Raw genomic sequence first — 23588 nt, 5'->3', positions numbered from 1 at the left:
ATGCTATCTCTCCCCAACTCCCCACCCCCACTGTCCCTCCCCTATTTCCCTCCAACAGACCCCAGTGTGTAGTGCTCCCCTCCCTGTGTCCATGTGTTCAACACCCACCTATGAGTAAGAATTTTTAAAGACAGGGAGATTGAAGTTACAGGCAAAGTCACAAATTAATACATGGAGACTCTGCATTTGTTTGACCTGAAAAGGTGGAATATCTTGAAGCAGGTCTTATAAGCCATAGTTAGATTCAGATGTTTTCTGATTTGCAATTGGTTAAGAAAGAGTTTTGTCTAAAGACTTGGAGTCAGCAGAAAGAATGTTAGATCTGGCCATTGGGCATGATCTCCCCCGCCTGTTGGGTGTACCCAGTAGGGTGAGCAAAATAGTCTGTATAACCAGGGAAGTTATCTGTATTGTATCTTGAATTTTTCTGTTCTAATACCCCAATGGGAAATTTACCTGGTTTAAGAATGATCCCCTCATGGGAGGGAAAAAACAAATTATATGTGAAAGAAACTATTTTTGTATAGGGTAGCTGGGTGTGGTGGCTCACACCAGTAATGCCAGCTCTTTGGGAGGCTGTGGCAGGAGGATCACTTGAGCCTAGAAGTTTGAGACAAGCCTGGGCAGCACAGGAAGACCCTGTCTTTACAAAAAAGTAAAAAAAAAATTAGCTAGGCATAGTGGCACACACCTGTAGTCCAGGCTACTCAAGTGGCTGAGGTAGTCCAAGGAGTAGCTTCATTACTACAGACATGCAGTCCAACGTACTCCTTGAGCCTAGGAATTCAAGGTTGCAGTGAGCTGTGATTGCACCACTGCAATCTGCCACTCCAGCTTGAGTGACAGAGCAAGACTCAGCAAAGTAATATTTGGGAATGGAGACTAAAGTAATATTCGGGAATGTTCTAGAGATTGCAGCAAAGTGGGTCAAAAACAAAACAACAAAATTTAAAATACAAAACGTTATCAGTGAATATGGCTGACCAGAACAATCCTTGCTACTAGCAATGTCACAACTTCCCGTCTAGGGGTCACTGAAGGCAGACACTGGTTTCTCAGAATACTGCAAGTTTAAAATAATAAACAGATGGTGGTGATGGCTTCACTCTGTGAATATACTGAAACAATTAAATTATACATTTTCAAAGGGTAAAGTTTATGGCATGCAAATTTTATATGTGGAAAAGATGCTTAAAAAACACAAAAATACAATGAATGGCCTTGATATTCTCGTGTCATTAAAGGCAATTCCCCCAGATTCAGCTCCAAAAATAGTTTTCTAACTTGCAAAAACAGAATAAGTAAACAGTAAACAGAATAAGTAAAGGTGAACACTTTGAGGCAAAATCCATTTATGTCTATATGTTCTGGCATATTCAACAAAACTATATTCAAGACTGGCACTCTGCCAAGAACAGGGCTCAGAAATGTCCCCGTTTCTCCAAGAGTGACAAATCTGTTGCTTGGACTATTTCCCTTTCTGAACAATCTCACAATTGGCACTAGAAGTATTTCTGAATCTTATCCTTCTTTGCTGATGAATAGAACTGGCTTCATTTACAAAGGACTTAGTTAACATTTCTGAATATCTAAATATAGAAGTGGTTTTATTTTCTGGATTTATGCAACCTTTTTCTTAATTTTTATTTGTAAAAGAGATATTTCTGAAATGAAGCTTATTTTGCAGTAATAAATCATTCTTTTAACATCTACATTAACTGTAACTATCCAAAAGTCTGTATTACTAAGAACTAAAAATACCCAGTAACATTAATGTCAGTCTCTTTGCTGAGGAACAAAATTTAATTACAGAATATCCATCTTACATACTGCCTAGAGGTGTTTGTTTGGATTCTGAGTTTCCAGTCCTGTCCCAAGCCTGTCCACAGCATTATGGAGGGCACACGGCCCCAAATTTTCCAGTAGTGCATCACTTCAAAAGTGGAAGCAATAGCAGATCCCTTCAAAACAGATTTTATTTTAGCAAGACTTCAGCATTAAATATGTTTGACTAGCAATAAACTTGAGAAGCCAAGAGGCCATAAACCAAAAACCTCCATTTCAATTGGAAGAATATTTTCCGTTTAAGCCCTATCTGATGACCATATATAGAGATCTATAAATATAAACATGGATTCTGTACCTAATGACCAACAAAGGAAATTGACATGAATGAAATTAGCATATACTGTCCAAATACAGGTCTACTGTACATGTAAGTTGGATGTATTTATAACTCTGTTAGCTGTGCTAAACACTTATTCCACATTTACCTGACAGTACTTTCATGGCCTTTAAAATTTAGGGAGACCTCTTGGGGATGGTTCCCATGACCCTGCCTTTTTTGAAAGAAGCCTAAACTGATCATTCTCAATGCGAACCCTTCAACTAGGAGCAATTAAAAGCGTTCATCGTTTTTCTAGGCATAATTTCTTTTAAAAAGAACTAATAATAGATTAAAACATGTAAAGGCATCACTAGAGACCTGTGTTTTAAAGACCTGGGGTTACAAGTAAGTCTTGATTTCTAATTTTTACTCTTTTTGAGGCTACCTATCATATCTTTCTCAACACTTCTCTCCCTGCCCTCAATGTTAAGCCTGGAGAGGAGAAAAATGTTGAACCGTGGGCAGCAGGAAAGAAGGCTGATGCTCTCTTTCCTTAATAGTGGTGGGGATGTTTATAGGCTTCCTGGGGTCTCCCACGCACTAACCACCTTGCTGTAGAAACCACAGAGGGTCAGTGAAACCTCGGAGGACTGGAGGGCTTGCACGTACAGCTCTCACTAGCCATGAATCACACGTTGTCACAACATGGGGCTGCCACAAATACAGGGGAATGGTAGAAATTAATAAGAACTTAATCAAGGTATCCATAAGTCAATACATGATCTGCATTGTTGATTGAAATACCGCAAACTCCTTTTGTGTCATTTATTTTTAAGAGGCACCAGCACTAAGGAGAAGCAAGTTTGCCACCAATAAAAATGACAACTTTTAAAGAACTGCGCCGGCCTCCACCTCACTGTGGATTTAGCGCAATGGCTTTGTTAATCCAAATGATCAAAATGGTTTGTGTCCGTAAACTGTGCCTTCACCAAATTACTTCACAGTTTGTGTCCGTAAACTGTACCTTCACCAAATTACTTCTTTATTCAGCCACCTCTGACTCTGCTTACCTATTTACACAACTGAGGTCAAAACACCTGCTTTCTGCCTCCTAGATAGGCAACCAGTGTTTGTGCTTTAGAGAACTGGAAGCCTTTTGAAATGCTCAAAATATAAATATTTGCAATAAGCGTACCATTTAGTGGAGATGCAGAATGGTTTGGGTGACTTCTGTGGACTTGAAAGTTGGTTTCGGTACTTGTGTTTTCGTATTCATGCCACTGAGACTCTTAGACACTGTTAAAATAGTGAATAGATTCCGTATTAAAAGCAAAATACCAGAACCAAGTTAACAAAAATGCTGGCCTTTGGTTTAGGGGATGGATATCACAGCAACCGGTCCTCTCTTCCTCCCAGATCACCTTCCCAGATTCTTACACCCCCTGCCCCAACTCTGCATCCCGACCTGCAACTTGGAAAGCTGTGGTCCAAAAGGTTAGCACAATGGTAAAGCAATTACCACCCCAACACAGCCGCGGAATCCATTGCACGCTACTTGAATTTAATCAAGTCATTTCGGGCGAAATCAATGTCTAGAAACCTGTGTTTCGCATGCCTTCTGTGAGGATGCATTGTGTCCAACTTCATTTTGCATCTTGATATCGCCTTAATGCTCATCTATTTTTTTTCTCATTGACTTTAGAGACATCCACTGTAGGGCCCACTTACTATCTCTAGTTCCCCATTTCATTTTTACTGACAACTCACTTTATAACACTCAATTTTATATCTTCATTGGAACTAGGAAATGAATGTAACCTCACATTTTCCAAAAATCTATTGCGGTCATGGAGATCAGGGCCAAAGTGGTTGGGGTTTGTGTGCCTGAAAGTAGCCAGCATTGTTCTTTGACCGCTAATGACTCCTCCAGATCAAGGAGCTCATGTCCAGCCTTTGAATTTTCCCAGAAAAGTTCCCAGCCTGCCTGTCAGGGATAATCAGGGATGTCTCCTAATGCCTGTTATGCAGTCTGTCCAGGGCGCTTGAATTCCTACAGCTGCTCCAGTGACAGAAAAAAAATCCAGCACATGAAAATAACCAAAGCCCAGCAGCATATGGATGGAAGCTCCCTAATGCCAGACTATTTTGTCCCATTTTATCAGCTTTCCATTTTTGACACTCAACGAGTTTTGGTTCTTCTGTGTTCTTTATTTGAGATTGTTAAAAAGTGGTACGATACCATTAAATCAAGTGTGGATTTCAGAATAGAGTTGGATCTGGGAGATTGTCTGTTCTGACTCCTCAATTTAGAAATGAGGCAATGAAAACCCAAGGCAGAAAGTTAGAGAAAGAGCTTGGGCCAGAAATGCAGGTGCACCAGAACATAGCTGTATATATTTTTGTGTTGCCTCTCCCAACATCAAACCAGGTCTACTAAGTATGGTGACACTTAGAAAAGAAAAGAAAAGAAAGAGGAAGGAAAGACAGAAATTTAAATAAAGTAGAAATGCTTTTTTTGTTTAAACTGATAAGCAAACATTTTTTTCCTATAGGAAATCTTAAAAGCACTTTTGTTCATGTGAAAGCAAGTTTGAATAAAGGGGTTTCATGCACAAAGGAGGTCTTTGTGGCAATTGCAGTGGTTCTGTATTTTGATTGTGGTGGTGGGTGATAAAATGGCATTGAACTACATGCACATATTGTACCAATGTTGATTTCCTGGTTTTGGTATTCTACTATACTTTTGTAACATGTAATCATTAGACAAGAGGGAGTGAAGGTTACAAAGGACCTCTCTATACTATTTTTGCAACTTCCTGTGAATCTAGAATTATTTCAAAATAAAAAGCTTTGTTTGGAAAAAAGCAAATTTGAAGTTTGCTGTGATTTTTGTCTAAATAAAAGAGTAGGCATAAGATCTTTTGAACAAATAATAAATTGAGTGAACATAGCTTTACTTTGAGTATTAGCTACATCATGAAAACATATAAAGAAAGAAAAGTTTTCTTTCCCCTTATGATAGAAATGGCTCCAAAGAATTGAGTAGAACCATTTGGGCCTGCCACCCTTGTTAGCTCCTCTTTTATAAGCAATTAAAAATCTGAGACATCTATTCCATCAAGATGAATTAATGTGTGTAAACCGGTGTGGCTATTTTGACATTGTTTTGATATGGTATACTAACATTGTGCTTACTAAGATGTCTTTTATAATAAAATGCCTTTGAGATTGTTTCTTATCTGAATTATATATTTTAATTTCAGTCATTGAATCAAAAACACTTCAAGGAAGCAAAGGAGAACACAGCTTTGACAGCCCCGGAGTCTTTGTCATAGAAAACACAACGGTGGAATTCCAGAAGGGTTCCGAGAGGCAAACCTTTAAGATTCCGGGACCTCTGATGGCTGACTTCATCTTCAAGGTAAAATGATCCTCTCCATAAACTGTATGCATCTGAATCCCAGAATATCTTGCTTTTTAAAACAATAAGTTTATTTAGCAAGAGGTCATCAATGATTGTTTTTACACAGAGCATGTGTCATCAATATTTCCATCCTGGCAGTCCATTCCTAAAAATAGTTCAGCTCTCTTAAATTTCTGCTCCGAACCCAGATAGTTAAAAAACAAACTTCACTTTTATGGGGGAAGGATTTTTTTTTTGACTTTGTATTTATAGTCTCTGGTTGCTTTGTAAACTTTGTTTGTTTGTTTGTTTAAGAAACAGGCTGGGCATAGTGGCTCACGCCTGTAATCCCAGCACTTTGGGAGGCCGAGGCAGGTGGATCACGAGGTCAAGAGAACGAGACCATCCTGGTCAACATGGTGAAACCTCGTCTCTACTAAAAATACAAAAAAATTAGCTGGGCATGGTGGCGTGTGCCTGTAATCCCAGCTACTCAGGAGGCTGAGGCAGGAGAATCGCCTGAACCCAGGAAGCGGAGGTTGCGGTGAGCCGAGATCGCGCCATTGCACTCCAGCCTGGGTAACAAGAGTGAAACTCCGTCTCAAAAAAAAAAAAAAAGAAAGAAATGGAGTTTCCCTGTGTTGCTCAGAGTGGTGTAATGGCTATTCACAGCTTCAATCATAGCCTTGAACTCCTGGGCCCAAGTGATCTTTCTGCCTCTGCCTACTGAGTAGTTGTGTTCAGTTTGAGATAGTTTGGTGAAAACGGCCGATGGTAAATGCATCACATCCTAAACCAGTCTAGTGCCACTGCAAGTCTTCTCCTTGCAAAGGAGAGCAGAGACAACAGGGGCCCATTCCTTAGCCTCCTTTAAGATAGTTATCCGCAAGGGATCTTTACTTCGGCCTTCAGCCCGTAGAACATGCCGTCTTACGCTGGTCTGATTCAAGATCAGGATTTGCTTCCCCAGATGTTCTATGATGGACGCTTGCCGTAAGATACCTTCAAAAGAACTCTTCTCCCCTGGAAGCATGGGCCTGTGTCCCCTTTCTAGATAATGCTGGGGCATCTTCCCCATTCAGAGGACATAAAGTATACTTCCAAGGTGACACAGTTTGAACCTCTTCCGATAAATTTGAAAATGCCTAAGAAATGAAAAAGATAGTTCGCTGTGTGGTTTTGCCTTATCCTGTTTCAAAAATCCATTCCAAAATGTAAATGGAAGCTAGAAAATAGCCCCAATTACCAGTTATATTTTTCTGTATGAAAAAAAACCCATTAGCTTTAAAAAGCTGTCTGTGTTCTGCATGTTAATTTGTCACAGAATGTTTCACTGAGACATCAGTCGTGTCAGCAGAGGAACACACATGGAAGTAGATGAGAGTTGCTAACTGATTCCAATCCCTGAGATCTAAATCCAGCCTGTGGTGGGACCAGCCAAGTGCTGGCCTGCACGGGGTTTTCTTTTGTTTCTGAAACTTTGGATTTTGAATGGTCAACACTTAAAAATCAAGAGATTTTTACATCAAAAATCAGGTATTTTTTCCGCTTCTCTGTAAAAATAGGAAGGGCTGACAACTAGCTTGCATTTTACCATAGCAGTAATTGACTGCAACTGGGGAGCAGCTAATACACTCAGGTCTGCCATGGTCCACACCACTCCCTTATGGGTCCCTAACACTATAGGCATAAGTGGTTGCTTGCCATTCGTCCCGATTTGGGCATTTATAACATCTGCCTAGCCTCTGCAGACATTTATGTTTCTGACTTCTGTGTTGTATCCTTAAAGCATTGACTGAATATTCTTCTTAGACAGTCATACTGTGAAAGGTTTTGGGGAAGCCATCATTGCCTTTTTTTTTTTTTTTTTTTTTAGGTCTGTCTCTGGTCTGTTATGGCATAAATCCTATGCTTCCCTTGCTCTCAGAGGGTCTTCCTCTCTGAATCTCAAGTAGAAAATATACATGTAAACACACACACACACACACATACACACACACACACACACACACACACACACACACACACACACACACCCTTTGTTCTCTTTTAATTGCTACTCAATCTGTATTCTTCTCAAGTCAACTCGGAGGTCCCTGACTGAGTAGGAGACATTAACACATGATGAAATGAGGAAAGTACCCACAAAGACTAGTATTTCAAGGTATTGTTTGGTTACAGTATCAGCATCAGTAGATCTTAGTGATATATTGTTTATTGATACCATTTATAAAAACACACACATACACATAAACTGCATATTTCTATGAGTTTGTATATACACCCACGTATATGTATGTATGTGGGTGCATATATATTTTAAATAATTTGGAAGGATATATCCCAAAATGGAAACACTGCGAACGACAGTGACTATTTCAGAGGGGATAACATTTTGTAATATCTAATTCTTAAAACAATGTTTAAAAGGAAGAATGTGGCCAGTCATGTTGGCTCACACCTGTAATCCCAACACTTTGGGAGGCCAAGGCAGGTGGATCACCTGAGGTCAGGGGTTCGAGACCAGCCTGTCCAATATGATGAAACGCTGTCTCTACTTAAAATACAAAAATAGCCTGGTGTGATGGTGCACACCTGTAATCCCAGCTGCTCAGGGGGCTGAGGCAGGAGAATAGCTTGAACCCAGGAGGCAGAGGTTGCGGTGAGCCAAGATCGCACCACTACACTCCAGCCTGGGCAACAGAGCAGGACTCCCTCTCAAAAATAAATAAATAAATAATAAAAGGAAGAATAAATTCACATATCACTTGCATAATTAAAAATTATTTTACACCTTCTTGCCCAAATTATGTGCTTACCTCTTAATAGAGTACATTTAAGAAAATTTGTATGTGTATGTGCAAGAGATGGAGTCTCACTTTGTTACCCAGGATGGAATGCAGTAGCATGATCTTGGCTCGCTGCAACCTCCTTCTGAATAGCTGGGATTACAGGCATGCACCACCACACCTGGCTAATTCTTTTTTTTTTTTTTTTTTTTGTATTTTTAGTAGGGACAGGATTTCGCCATGTTGGTCAGACTGGTCTCGAACTCCGGATCTCGAATGATTCACCTGCCCTCAGTCTCCCAAGGTGCTGGGATTACAGATATGAGCCACTGTGCCCGGCCAATAGAGGACATTTTAACAGCATGTTCAGTGTACACTGTCTGCGTTAGTATTTAGTCCTCTATGTTCCTGTCTCTGAGTTCTGGCTCTCTCCGATTTAAGAAACAATTCTGGACTTTGACTTCAACTCCTGGAAAGCTTCTGATTCTCTAGACTGAAAGGGTTTTTTGAAAAATACATGTGTCAAAGAGGGTGTTACACACAACTGTCTGACTCATGCATAAATAGAGCCTCATTTTCATCCATACAGCCATTGTCTCTCATGGATGTGGGGTGCTTAGTGGGCGAGAATGTGGCAAAATGGGAGACACTTATGATGAAGTAAGAATGGCTCCGATGTTGTTTTTTCCCCTGCTTGGGAACTCGTCCAAATAATGTGGGTTTCTAGGAAGGATCTTTTTCCATCAGTTTTTTGTTGTTGTTGTTGCGCCAAACATTGTGGTGTTTCCTAGCCTGTGTTGTTGCTAAGATAAGGGACTCTTTGCTTCCATTCATCTCTTTCTGGCCTATCACACCATCAAGTTGTACTTTGAGTGGGAGGTAAAAAGTACCTGTGAGGTCACTGATGACAGTCAGCCCTGTGTCCCTGTGTGTCTCTGTATCTCTTTCCATTCCAGTCAACCAACAGAGAAGCTGGTCTATAAATGGAAGACCTGGCTTCAGCCCATGAGAAGATGAGGCAGTGAATACCAGTCCTGCATATTCAATGCTAATTTAGCACAGCCATGGGTGCGCTGAGCTAGGTTGAGGCACACACTTTACTCCAATTCATGTAGTAGACCTTATTTCGTGAGCGTTTGATAACTGTAATGTTGAGCACTACCATTTAAAAAAAAATTTTCTCCTCTTTTTTTTTGATTGTACTTTAAGTTCTGGGGTACACGTGCAGATCTTGCAGGATTGTTGCATAGGTACGCACATGCCACGGTGGTTTTCTTTCTCCAACCCCCGATCACCTACATCAGCCATTCCTCCCAATGTTATCCCTCTCCATCCTCTCCGACCTCACTGTCCCTCCCCAACCTCCCCACCCCACAACATACCCTTGTGTGTTACGTTCCCCTCCCTGTGTCCCTGTGTTTTCATTGTTCAGCACGCGCCTTTAAGTCAGAATATGTAGAAACACTATCATATTCTTACATAGAGAGTAAAATATGTAGACATCAATGGGCTGGTAGGTTGTCTTAAAGGTACTGTTGCTCAAAGTTTGCAGCTTAGCATCTCACTGCACCAATGAGGAAAGAATTTCACTCTTCCACAGTTTAAGAAGCTATATTTTCACGGTTGGACTATTCTTGAAAATTTCCTTCTTCCCAGTGGATTTCTCATTATATATGCTTGTTTTCCTGAGTAACCTGTTCCCCTTTCTTCATTTTATTTTTATGTAGCTACAGGGTCTCACTATGTTGCCCAGTCTGGTCTTGAACTCATGGCCTCAAGCAATCCTCCTGCCTCGGCCTCCCAAATCGCTGGGATTACAGGTGTGAACCACCATGCCCAGGCCTCAATGACCTGTTTTTCATGGATGACCCTTGTCACAGTACTTCGGCGTTAGGGGTATTTTGCATTAGGGCCCTGCTTCTTCAATGTGTGCATGTTGCCGCCAGGTAGCAGTAGTGAGTCTTGGCTCGGTACAGTAGTTGATGCCATTGCGCTTCATTGATTGACAGCAAGATAGACTATTTAGAATTGACTGAATATTTGCATCGATGAGTAGATGTTTGTGAATATCAATTTTCAATACATTTCCATGAGAAGATCTAAAAAAAATTTAAATGACTGTAATAAAGACATCTCTTTTCATAGTTAATTTTTAACTTCTGTTGGTAGCTTTTCTCCTCTTTTAAAAAAAAAATATATATATATAACTTCAGGGAGAAAAACAAGTTTCTCTTCTTCAGAGTCTGAAATCTTCCTTTTTCAGCCAGTTGTCTTCTTAGGGGTTCGTTTTTTTCCCACTCTGACATTGGTGTTTCTTCAGGAAAATGTTTTCTGATTGCTTTTCTGCTAGTCCTCATGTACAGTCTCTGTCTTCAGTTTCCTCAGCTCTGGATATCTTTTATGCTGTCAAGCCATGAGCCTCTTTTCTTTCTGGAGAGTTATGATTGCATATTTAACTTATCCGAGGACAGGAGGATTTGAAACTGACTGTCTTCATTCTCTCAAAGAACACGTTACAGGCTTGCAATGCGGTGCAGGTAGTGGCTAAATGTGTACATTCACAGGTGTTTCAAACCTCAGCAAGACACAGCTTGAGTCAGTGCCTGTATTAGTTTCCTGAAGCTGCTGTAACTGCGTACCACAACTGAGTGGTCTCAACAACAGAATCTATCATCACACCGTCTGGAGCCCAAAAATCCAAAATCAGGGTATTGGCAGGATCAGTTTCTTCTGAGGGCTGTGAGGGAGAAGCTGTCTTATGCCTCTCGCCTCAATTCTTAGAGCTCAGGCATCATCTTCCCTCTGTGTCTGTCTGCATCTGGGTCCAGAATTCTCCTCGTCTTTTTTTTTTTTTTTTTTTTTTTTTTTTTGACAGAGTCTCACACTGTTGCCCAGGCTGAAATATAGTGGCGCGATCTCAGCTCACTGCAACCTCTGCCTCCTGAGTTCAGGCAATTCTCCTGCCTCAGCCTACTGAGTAGCTGGGACTACATGCACATGCCACCACGGTGGGCTGATTTTTCTATTTTTAGTAGAGACGGCGTTTCGCTATGTTGGCCAGGATGGTCTCGAATGCCAAGGCTCAAGCTATCTGCCTGCCTCAGCCTCCCAAAGTGCTGGGATTATAGGAATGAGCCATCACACCTGGCCAGTCCAAATTTTCCCTTTTTATAAGGACACCACTCATACTGGATTAGATTCCCCCCAGTTACCTTAACTACATTGGCAAAGACAGTATTTCCAAATAAGATAGTATTCTGAGATGCCATGGGCTAGGCTTTCAACGTGTCATTTTGGGGGCACACGATTCAACCCAAAACAACGCCAGCAGAAAAGAACACTTACCTATTTCCTCATGCCTCTCAATCACTGGAATTGTATCGCATCCTAAGCATTTGCCATTCATTCCAAAGGCAGAAACTTTTAGAATATTGTATATTTTACCGTAATGTGGTCTGTTGAGGGAAATTTCTTGGTTAAGGCAATTCATATACTGCTTTAGTAGTTACCAGAATTCACAGCTAAGATATATGTATAAATGTAGATGTACTATGAACAGTTTTATATAAAAAGCTATTCCATAAATTTTGGAAAGTCTTTTGAAGTGGCCGAGTCAGGTATCAGAATTTGAATTCATTTGTATACCATTGGTTTTTCTGTTTGTTTGTTTTTGAGATAGGGTCTTGCTCTGGCACCCAGGCCAAGTATAGGCTGCAAATAATCTTCTGGCCTCAGATCCCCAAGTATCTGGGACTACAGGCACACATCCCCACACCTGGCTAATTTTTAATTTTTTATAGAGACAGGATCTCACTATGTTACCCAGGCTGGTCTTGAATTCCTGAGCTCAAGTGATCCTCCTGCCTCAGCCTCCTGAAGAGCTGGGATTAGAGGTGTGAGCCACCATGGCTGCCCACATAACTATTATTATAAAACTCATTTTCCTAATCGAACATTTTGCAAATGTTAATGTGCATTTCTCATTTGCCATTCTCTGTATTTCACCGCCTCCTTTGTCAGCAGAGCTGTTTACCCTGAGGACTTGACAGCAGTGGTACAGCAGGTGGGTGATTAGCAGGAGTGCAAGAGAAAGCATTCATGTTCAACTCTTTATTATTCAAGTAGGGTAATGATTATTATTTAGCTCAATCATTTGTTTTGAAACACAGGATTAGTGGAGCGAGATGAAGATTTTCTGAATTGATTTAGTCCCCATAACATTTCCATGGCCAAGCCTGGGGTCCTAACCCATAGCACATCTTCTGTAACATGGGGAGGATGCTCCTTTCTCCGGTAAGACCGCGCCTCGGCTCAGTGTCCTCGGGAGGACCTGCACCCAGGGTATGTCCAGCCAGGATATGAAAAGCCTGCTGCCTCTCCTAGCGCCAGGATGAAGGACACAAGCAAGCAGACAGCAAGACTTGTTTCATGATGATGGTCGCTCTTCAGGGCAGGGAGGCTTTCAAGGAAAGCCAAAAGCAGAAAAGGAGCTTTTGCTCCCTTCTCAGGCAGATCTCCCAGAGGAAAGCCCCTCATAGGGTTCCCACCTCCATCAGCAACAACCCATAGAAGCCACATGAGAGTGAAACTGGAATTCGTGCCATGAAATGTTGAGTCTGGGTTTAGCTCTCCAGAGTCTCCTTCAGTTCCTGAGTGGTAACGGAAGACATCTAGAAAATGTCATGTACTCTTGGCTGGCCAGGGGGTGACATGGTGGTAGCAAAATAACCCTTTAGCAGAGAGGTGTAGGTCGAGAGACCATGGGTCCTATTTTGTTCAGAAAAGGCCCAGTTTGTGCCTGTTATTCCAGCTTAATTGTTAGCAACTCATCTCTTCTCATGGACAAGAATTGGGTCATGTGCCCACTCTGTGCCATCCACTACTGTGTTCATCTGGGTCCTCTAAGAATCAAATGCCAATGCAGGATGAGAAGTGCAAGAAATTTATTCAGGAAATGGCTGTGAGAAAAAAGTGGGGGAGAAGGCAGGGTGATGCTGAGAGAGCTGTCAGACTGCAGTGAAAATCTGACCATGAGTAAAGGAGAGAGGGAAGGAAGGAAGGTTGGATGCAAGCATCTTTTTTTTTTTTTTTTTTGAGACGGAGTTTCGCCCTTGTTACCCAGGCTGGAGTGCAATGGCGCGATCTCGGCTCACCGCAACCTCCGCCTCCTGGGTTCAGGCAATTCTCCTGCCTCAGCCTCCTGAGTAGCTGGGATTACAGGCACGCGCCACCATGCCCAGCTAATTTTTTGCACTTTTAGTAGAGACGGGGTTTCACCATGTTGACCAGGATGGTCTCGATCTCTCGACCTCGTGATCCACCCGCCTCGGCCTCCCAAAGTGCTGGGATTACAGGCTTGAGCCACCGCGCCCGGCAGGATGCAAGCATCTTAAATGCAGTGGGTTCTAAGAGAATTCAGCAAAGCTAGAGAGGAGACCCTGAGCCAATATCATTCATCATAGGACTCCAGCGTCTCCCAGGAACGGCTCTGCCTTCAGTACCCTGCTGTGCTTAGTCACTGGCTAGGAGCATCCCATGGAAAGCTTGACCCAGAACTGGGTCTGTTGGCCAGTGACACTCTCTGCAGTTGTGTGTCGGAGCAGAACATTCTCATGGGTCCTGCCGCTAGCAAGGCAAATGTGACCATGGTGATTCATTTACAACAGGCAGGATGTATGTAAGACACAGGAGGGAGGAATGCACACGAACAGAATTGAGTCTCTGTGGAATGGAAAGGAGAAATGGATGTTGGTAGGCAATGAAATGTGTCCACTACACTAAGGATTTCTCTTTCTGTAACACATCTGGCTTAATGCCTTTTCTTTCTCTCTTTGTTTTTCTTTTCCTATTTTTCTTTTTGGTGGAAATGGAGAAGACTTAGAAACCATTTATGTTTCTCTCAGGCTTGTCTTTTTAGCCAATTTTGAAATTTACATTTTTCTAGAGAAGCATCCGATTCATCTCATTTTTCAAACTTAGCTCTTCAAAAGCAATCATGGTATTCCCTATCATTAAAAACAATCTCCTCTTTATCTATAACTATGTATTTTTCATTCCTAAACTCATTTTTTGGTTCCTCGTGTAATCTTTATTTGGTTCAGACCGTCCGAACATTATATCTGAGACATGTAAAAACTAGATTTTTGTTTCGTTTATTAGCTCAGAGTTCTTTTTACATTTCCATTTATATAATTTTTTTATTTTTCTTTATTTCTCTTGTCTTTATATGGGTTTATTTTGGTGTTGCATTTTCCGCTGATAGAGGTTAATTCTTAATTCATTCTTTTTCTTTTTTTTTCTCCATTAAATATATCTAGGGCTATCAGTTTCCCTATACAGAAGTTCTCAATTTTACTGTAATGTGGTTTATCAGTCTTTAACTTTATGCTTAGTGCTCTGTATATCCTGGTTAAGAAATCTGCCTCATCCAGAATCATGAAGATATTCTTCTTTTTCTTGTTTGTTCCTATGTTTTTTGAGTTGGGGTCTTGCTTGTTGCCCAGGCTGGGGTGCAGTGGCACAATCATGACTCACTGCAGCTTTGACCTGGGCTCAAGTGATTCTCTCACCTCAACCTTCCGAGTAGCTCAGACTACATGTGCACACCACCGTGCCTGGCTATTTATTTATTTATTATTAATTTTTCTTTGAGTCTCACTCTGTCGCCCAGACTGGAGTGCAGTGGCACAATCTCACCTCACTGCAACCTCCACTTTCTGGGTTCAAACTATTCTCCTACCTCAGCCTCCTAAGTAACTGGGATTACAGGTGCATGCCAACACACCTGGCAGATTTTTTGTATTCTTTGTGTATCATTTATTTATTGTATATTTATTTATGTATTTTCATATTTTTGTATTTTGTAGAGACAGAGTTTTACCCTGTTAGCCAGGCTAATCTTGAATTCCTGACCTCAAATTCCACCCACCTCAGCCTCCCAAACTGCTGGGATGATGGGTGTGAGCCACTGCACCTGGCCAAATTTTTTTAAAAAAATTTTGTAGTAGCAGCGTCCAGCCGTGTTGCCCAAGCTGGTCTCAAACTCCTGTGCTCAAGTCTTGGTCTCCCAACGTCCTGGGATTTCAGGCGTGAGCCATCATGCCCAGCCACTAAGATATTCTTCTATGTTTGCTTTAGGAAGCCTTGTTATTTTTCATTTCACATCAAAGGCTGTAATCCATCTAGAAATTTTGTATATATAGTGAGGTACAATAGAATCGATACATTTTTCTATATGACTGTTTAATTGACCTAAAACCATTAGGTGAAGAATCATCCATTGCCTCTTTCTCTGAAGTCTGGTAACAATAATACATTTATGGACCCTACTTGGTTTCATTTATCTGTTTATTTGTGCCAATACCATTGTGATATACCTACTGTAGCATTAAAATAAGTCTTGATATCTGGTAGTATAAGTTTCAGCCTTGTTCTTGAAGATCATATTTACTTTTCTTGACACTTCATTTTTATCATTGAAATCAGCTTGTCTGTTTTTATAAATCTGCTGGATTTTGATTGGAATTGCATTGAATTTATATGTCAGTTTAAGGAAAATTGACACCTTTCCAATACTAACTCTCTCAATTCATAAATATGGCATACCCATACATTTTTAAAGTTCTTTTAAAATTTCTCTCAATAATGTTCATAATTACCATATTATGTCTTTAATATCTTTTATCAAATTTATTTCCAGGAGTTTGTTATTTTGATGTTATTATAAATGGTATTTTTTTCAGTTTCTATCTGTTTCTGGAGTGTGGAAATATTTATTTTTCTGTACTGACATTATATTCTTACTATATTCATGTATTAATACTAATAGTTTGTGAATTCTTTTGGATTGTATGCATACACAATTGTGACATCTGCAAATAACGAAGATGGCAGCTGTCCTTCTTATGTATCTCACTTCAGGAACAATGCTCCCTATAATTCACCATTATATATGATGCTTACTATAAAATTTCATATAGATATCTTATCTGATAAAAGGAATTTTTTCTTTTTTTTGTTTGCGTCATTATGTACAAATACAGATCTTTATCAAATGCATTTTCTGCATCTTTAGAGGTGCTCACATGATTTTCAACTTTTTCCTTTTTAATGTAATAAATGACATTGATTTTTCAAATGTTAAACCAACTGTATCTTCCTGTGATGAACCTATTTGGTCATTATTCTTTTCAATTAGGATTTATTGTTAGTATTTGTTTTTTTATTGTTTGTAAAAAGGTGTATCATTTTTATATTACTGGATGTGATTTTAAATTATTTTACTTAAGGCTTCTATTTTGGTACTTATGTGCAGGAAAGGGGTTGTTTTCTTGGAATACCTTTTTCAGGTCTTAGCATTTTATACTGCTTTTATAAAACAAGTTTAGAACTGTTTCCTCTTATTCTCTGCAATAGTTTACAAACAATTGATGTCATTTTTCATTTCTTTAAATAATTTGGCAATGTGCACCAGGAAATATTTAGAATTATGCATTCAATGTCTTTGAAAGATACAGACTCTTTAGATTTCTTTAATTTCTCATGTCCATTTTGTTTCGATGAATTTATTTCAACTAACTTAAAAAGTTATTGGCCTACTTTTTTTTCATAGCATCCTTTTATTATTTGTTCACTTTCCGAACATCCTGTAGTATGTCCTCTTTCTCATTTCTGATATTGACTATTTGTGCCTACTCTTTCTCCTTGCTCCGTCATGTCAGAGGATTATCAATTTTATTAGACATTTCACAGAAACAACTTTTGGCTTTATAACTGTTTTACTCTGGTTTTCTTTCCATATCATTAATGTCTGCTCCTGTCTTTACTATGTCCACTCTTTTACTTCTTTAGATTCCATAGGCTGTTATTTTCCTGAACTTCTTGAGATGGATTATGAAATCATTAGTTTTCATCTTTTCTCCCTAAAGCATATACATTTAAGTCTATAAATTTCTCTCAAAGCATTCCTTATGTTTAATTTCATAATTTTGATATGAAATGTCTTCCTTCATTCAGTTAAATTACTTTGTAAGTTTCATAATTATATATATTCTTTGACTTGTGGATTATTTAGAAGTATAACATCTAAGCATGAGGGAATTTTCCAGTAATCTTTTAAATTTATTTTTATAGCTTAATTCTTCTGTGGTCCATATTATTTCAATTTTCAAAATTTGAAAAACTTGGTTTGTGAATCAGAATATAACAAAGTTTTAGAGAATGTAATGTGTAGTCTTCTGTTGTTGGATACAGTGTTCAACATATGTCAGTTAGGTCATGGTTAGTCATTGTGTTATTCAAAATAACACAGGTTCCTCTCTGATTTTTCGTCTGCTTATTCTATCATGAGATATGTGCAAAAACTACCCCTGTGACTGTACATTGTGCCTTATATATTTTGAGGACAGGTTGTTAGGTATGTTCACGTTTAGAATCATCACATCTTCCGAGTGCATGACTCTTCTGTTATAAAACGTTTCTTTTAGCACTTTGAGGATATCTCCGCATTGTCTTCTGACTTCAGTTTGCTCTGTTGAGAAGTCAGCTGTCAGTCTTTTTGTTGTTCCTTAGAAGGTCATTTGTCCTTTATCTTCATCTGCTTTTAAGTGTGTTGCCTTTGTTTTGAGTTTTCATCAATTGGGCTATGCTGTAACTAGTGACTTTCTTCAGCTTGAAGTCCAGGTGTCTCAGGAATCTGTGGCTTGATATCCACCATCAGTTTTGACAGATTCTTATTTATTATTTCTTCAGATTAACTTTTATCCCAAGCTATTTGTTCTGTATTTCTGGGACTATAATTTTACATTTTTCTGTATCCAATGTGTCTAATTTCCACTTTCTTCTTATCTGTCATTATACTGATCCTCTGCTCAGGTGTATCTAATTCAGGGATCAGCAGGTTATGGACAGCTGGCCATCGCTGTTTTTTTTAAATAAAGTTTTATCAGAACAGCCACCCCTATCTGTTTACATATTGTCAAGGGCTACTTTTGCACCATACTAGCTGAGTGGAATAGTTGCAGCAGAGGCCGTGTACCCTGAAAACCTAATACATTTAATCTCTAGCTCTTTATAAAATACTTGCCAAAGTCTATTTTAATCCACTTTTAAGTTCATCCATTGAGATGCTGATTTAAATATTGCATCTTTTATTCCTAGATTTCCATTTTGGTTATAGCTTCTTTGTTTCCAGTGAAATTCTCCGTCTTATAATTTGACTTCTTGAACATTTTAATCTTATTCCAAGTTCTCTGAAACACAGAGCCCAAGGCAAAGTGTTCCAATACTTATGTTGCCATCATAGGACTAGCATAAGGTGCTGCTAGGCCCCTTCTGCAGGGAAACAAGACTGAAGCCAGGGTCAGGATTGCAGGAGGTAGTAACTGTGTCCTTAAGTTTTTATATTTTCATCAGTTAATACTAACATCTGGATTTCCTGTCATTATGCTTATAATGTCTTTTTTTTTTTTTACTTTTTTGGGTTGTCATTAAATTTTGTTTTTTGTATTCTTAGTTACTTTTAAAGTTTGTGCTGTATATTATAGAAGAAAGGTTGTGGATATAATTTGAGATTGTAGCAGATTTATTAATACTCTGTTAAAATTCCCTTTAAAAATTATTATCAGATTATTTTTGCTTATAGATCTTTAGTCTAACACTCTTCCAACTGGATTATTTTGGCTGTCCTGACTAGAAGAAAGCTAGGTTAGCAGCCTGTCATGTTTATCCAAAAAGGAATTGAGGTAACTTGAACCTGGCCTTTATTCCCTTTGAAGGCTGTCCTGTTTCCAGTTTACTTTATGCATATGATAGAGCCTTCTGGGGTCCTGGGGTGGGAACCTGGGATATTTACCAACACCTGGCACCTTGGAAGTCTTTGAGTCGTAGTGCTTGCTTTCCACTTCATGAGGCTGATGACAGGTCTGTCCAGTTTCTCAGCTGCTCAGCCACCACTTGCAAACTAGAAAATGCCTTGAGCAGAAAGGTAGAGCCAAATGTCCCACCAAATTTGCTCACATTTCTGAGTTTCTTTTGTGTCTGTGATCTTAGCCCTGCAAATCCTCACTAGCATGGTAGTTTTCTGATGCGTTAAAATACGTTAAAAATATTTTATGGGTCAGGTGCAGTGGCTCACCCCTGTAATCCCAGCACTTTGGGATGCCAAGACAGGTGGATTACCTGAGATCAGGAGTTTGAGATCAGCCTAACCAATGTGGTGAAACCCCATCTCTACTAAAAATACAAAAATTAGCCAGATGTGGTGGTGGGTGCTTGTAATCCCAGCTACTGAGGAGGCTGAGGCAGAAGAATCCCTTGAACCATGGAGGCAGAGGTCGCAGTGAGCTGAGATCGCACCAGTGCTCTCTAGCCTGGGTGACAGAGCAAGACTCTATCTCAAAAAAAAAAAAAAAAAAAAAAAAGAGAGAATTTTATGCAACATTTTTATTTATTCTCACTGGGAGGATTCATCAGAAACTAACAGTCCTGCCACAGCCTGAAACAAAGCTCCTTAGCAGTGTATCCCGTCTCTGTAATACCTGTGCTGTCCCCACTCCATTACCATAACCCTGCCCCTCCCTCCATACACATCTCGCATCTGGAATTTTTATACCATTTTATAGTTAAATACATAAAACCACTATTTTACATTCAATCCTTGTTTAGATTCTCTCATAAGCTTGATAACTGATTTATTTCGCCATTTTTGCTTCTTGCATCTACTGCTGTATTTATATTAGTTCTTAGTTGGTACATTCCTTAGTAGTTTTTTTCTCTTTTTCCAGTGAATATCTCTGAGTGGTAAAGTTTCAGAATCATTTTGTGTCTGAAAATATCTTTATTTCATTGCTTAATGATTGATCACTTGATTATAGATGGATAACTGATAACTGATTAATAACTTAGTTATAGAATTCTAGATCCAATATTCTTGCCTCTCGATCACTTTGAGGATTTGACTTTGTATTCTTGAAGCCAATATTACTTGTGAGAATGTAATGTTAATCTGATTTTCCACATTTTTGTAGGTAATCATATTTTTCTTTATAATAACTTTTAGGATTTTTCTTTATGCTTTTTGTTTTATTTTTTAAATTGTCTGGCCAGAACTGAATGAGCATTTTGAAACAGAGACTTTTTCTTAAAGTCTAGGAAATTTTGAGCAATTATATCATTAAATGTTGCCTCTTCATTCTTTTTATCTATTATCTCTATTTTTAAAGACATACTGTGGCAGATTTATTGATATCTTTATTAAAATTCCCTTTTAAAAAATTAAACTTTTTTTTAAACTGTTTCTTCCACTAAATATAGCATTTCTCATATGAAATATATTTTACAATACCACATTTATTTTATTTTATATTGTGAAATGCTGTCTCGCTCTGTTACCCGGGCTGGAGTGCAGTTGCATGATCTCAGCCCGCTGCAACCTCCACCTCCTGAGTTCAAGCAGTTCTCCTGCCTCAGCTCCCCAAGTAGCTAGGATTACAGGCATGTGCCACCACATCCAGCTAATTTTTGTAATTTTAATGGAGCCAGCGTTTCACCATGTTGGCCATGCGGGTCTCAAACTCCTGATCTCAAGTGATCTGCCCACTTTAGCCTCCCAAGGTGCTGGGGTTATAGGCATGAGCCACCATGCCCAACCCACCATATTTATTTTTATTGTTAAAATTTTTTATCCTAATTTTACTTCTTGTTGTTTTTTTTTTTCCAATTGCATGTTTTAGAGATTTTTCTTTTTCTTTTTCATGGTTTTTTTTTTTTTTTTTTTTTTTTTTTGAGACAGTCTTGCTTTGTTGCCCAGACTGGAGTGCAGTGGCATGATCATGGCTTACTATAGCCTCGAACTCCTGAGCTTGAGGTATCCTGCTGCCTCAGCATCCCCAATAGCTGTAGCTAGGACTACAGGTGCATTCTTTTGGGGAGATAGGATCTTGCTATGTTGACCAGACTGATTTCAAACTTCTGGCCTCAAGTGGAAGTGCTGGGATTACAGGTTTGAGCCACCATGCCTGGTCCCCATTTCTTTTTAATTAGATACTAGATTATTCATAAATAAACATCAGGTATTTGCATACTCAAGTTGAGTTCTTGCAGTTGTGCTTCTAGAAGACTTTTTCGGAAGGATATGGTTAAAGGTATTATTATTAAAAAGTAGGACTCTCCACTGTGTGCTATATTGTGAGCAAACCCAAATCAACTCTCAATCTTTGTTGTCATGAAAATTAAAATCAAAGGTTTCATAAAGAAAAACAATGTAAAACAAAGAAACAAAAATGTCCACCTGTATTTTTTGTGAATCCATTCAGAGGCATAGAATTATCTGGAAAAATGACTCCAGGGAGATTTGCAGAAGATCACCTGTGCCCCCATTTATGACAAATCTGAATGATACATTTTCACATCTTAAACTTATTGGAATCTTCTTGCACCACAGTTTTTCTAATGGATAGGTGGTTGTCTACATATTGAAGAATATTCATCTCGTTGTGAAAGGTGTGGAAAGCACTAGCTCCTTGTTTGCGTGTGTGTTCTCACAGTTCTCTTTGTCCAGACCAGGTACACTGCGGCCAAAGACACCATGGTTCAGTTCTTCTTTTACCAGCCCATCAGTCATCAGTGGAGACAGACTGACTTCTTTCCCTGCACTGTGACGTGTGGAGGAGGTGAGGCCCAGGCTTTGTTCATAAATATTTAGAGCTCAGAGTTAGCGAAATTTACACATTTGCATTTTCGTAGCTGATTTTAAAATTGGTGTGGTCATTAGAGTCTGATCACACAGCACCTTACTCAGCAGCCTGAATTCACTGGTGTTAATGATACATTTGCTTTTATTCTTGAAGACAGGTGCAAAACTGGATTTAGAAAACACCTTTTACTTTTGGCCATAAAAAAACGGTAAACAAACATGTTTGCGTGTGTTACTGCATTTCTTGTCTTGATTGCCCTTAAAGCATGTGTTATTTTTTATTTTCTTTGAAAAATCTGAGCAGCAGAGAGATGGAGTGACTTGCCCAGCCTGATTGAGTTGGTGGGTGTGTTGGTTCTAACATTAGATTTACACCTTTCCTCTCCTTATGTGCAAGAGTAGAAGCTTATTAAAAAGAGAAAGAGCCTCTATTAAGTGTTAAGGGGCAAGTCCTGCTTATTGTCTGCTTAATTCAAGATTTTCTTTTTTTTTTTTTTTTTTTTGAGACAGTCTCGCAGGCTGGAGTGCAGTGTTGCACTCGGCTCACTGCAGCTCTGCCTCCTGGGTTCAAACAATTATTGCGCCTCAGCCTCCCGAGTAGCTGCGATTACAGGTGCCCGCCACCATGCCCAGCTAATTTTTGTATTTTTACTAGAGACCACGTTGGCCAGGCTGGTCTCGAACTCCCAACCTCAGGTGATCCACCTGCCTCGGCCTCCCAAAGTGCTGGGATTACAGGCGAGAGCCACGGCGCCCGGCCTAGTTCAAGGTTTCTATAGTCAGTTGAGGAAGGTTTGGGGATAAGTGTAATGTAGGGCTTTACACACATGCTATAAAAGAAGCATCTTTCATGCTTAGGTGGAAGATAATCGTCTGTTTAATGTGGAGAACTGGCAATTCCCTGGAGCAAATGAGGAGGCAACCAGAGCTACTGTCAAAATAATTCTCTTTTTCTGAACTGACCTTTTAAATTGAAGAATAAATGCATGTAACCCAGGAACCATGGCCTACTAGAGGGGGGTTTATGTTGATGCTTCCTATTAGAGTACCAGGCAGTGGTTCTAGGTTGTTACCATGTGTCAAGCCATGTGTTAGATGCTCATCATCACATTTATTCTTCAGGAAAACCCTACGGAAGTTCCCTTTTATTCCTGTCTTATGCAAGAACAAACTGACACTTACAAAGTGTAAAGAGCAGCTGGACTGTAATCCCAGCTACTCGGGAGGCTGAGGCAGGAGAATTGAATCCGGGAGGTGGAGGTTGCAGTGAGCCAAGATCGCTCCACTGCACTCCAGCCTGGTGACAAAGCGAGACTCCGTCTCAAAAAAAAAAAAAAAAAAGAAAGTGTAAAGAGCGTAACCGAGTGTGTTGTTCAGCTAGTAAACAGTGCAGCTAGGATCTGCTGCCAGGTCTGCCTGGTACCAAAGTCATGCTCTAAATGACTTTGCCTTTGTGCCTCCCCTAAACCATCCAACACCTGGGACCAGGTCAGGGTATACAGGCTCAGGTATGGTCTTCTTTGAAGAGCTAGAATAAATCCTCCTTCAGCCCGGCCTAGCTCCACATCTTTTCATTCTTTGAAACCTACAGAATAG

The 23588-nt window shown here is 39.6% G+C and overlaps 1 protein-coding gene across 3 annotated transcripts in view; it reads left to right on the top strand.

Annotated features, from left to right (window-relative positions):
- ADAMTSL3 (ADAMTS like 3) overlaps positions 1-23588 on the top strand; it is a 335335-nt gene that overhangs the window by 180627 nt on the left and 131120 nt on the right. For all 3 annotated transcript variants that reach the window (XM_074399945.1, XM_039480064.2, XM_074399944.1), the window contains exons 9-10: positions 5371-5528; positions 21858-21969. In XM_074399945.1, the coding sequence (XP_074256046.1) occupies positions 5371-5528; positions 21858-21969 (270 nt within the window). The remainder of the gene's footprint in view (positions 1-5370; positions 5529-21857; positions 21970-23588) is intronic.

The sequence above is a fragment of the Saimiri boliviensis genome, chromosome 5 (assembly GCF_048565385.1).
Source record: "Saimiri boliviensis isolate mSaiBol1 chromosome 5, mSaiBol1.pri, whole genome shotgun sequence".
Lineage (NCBI taxonomy): Eukaryota > Metazoa > Chordata > Mammalia > Primates > Cebidae > Saimiri > Saimiri boliviensis.
The sequence above is the reverse complement of the archived record's forward strand: the minus strand, read 5'-3'. Positions and strand labels throughout refer to the sequence as shown.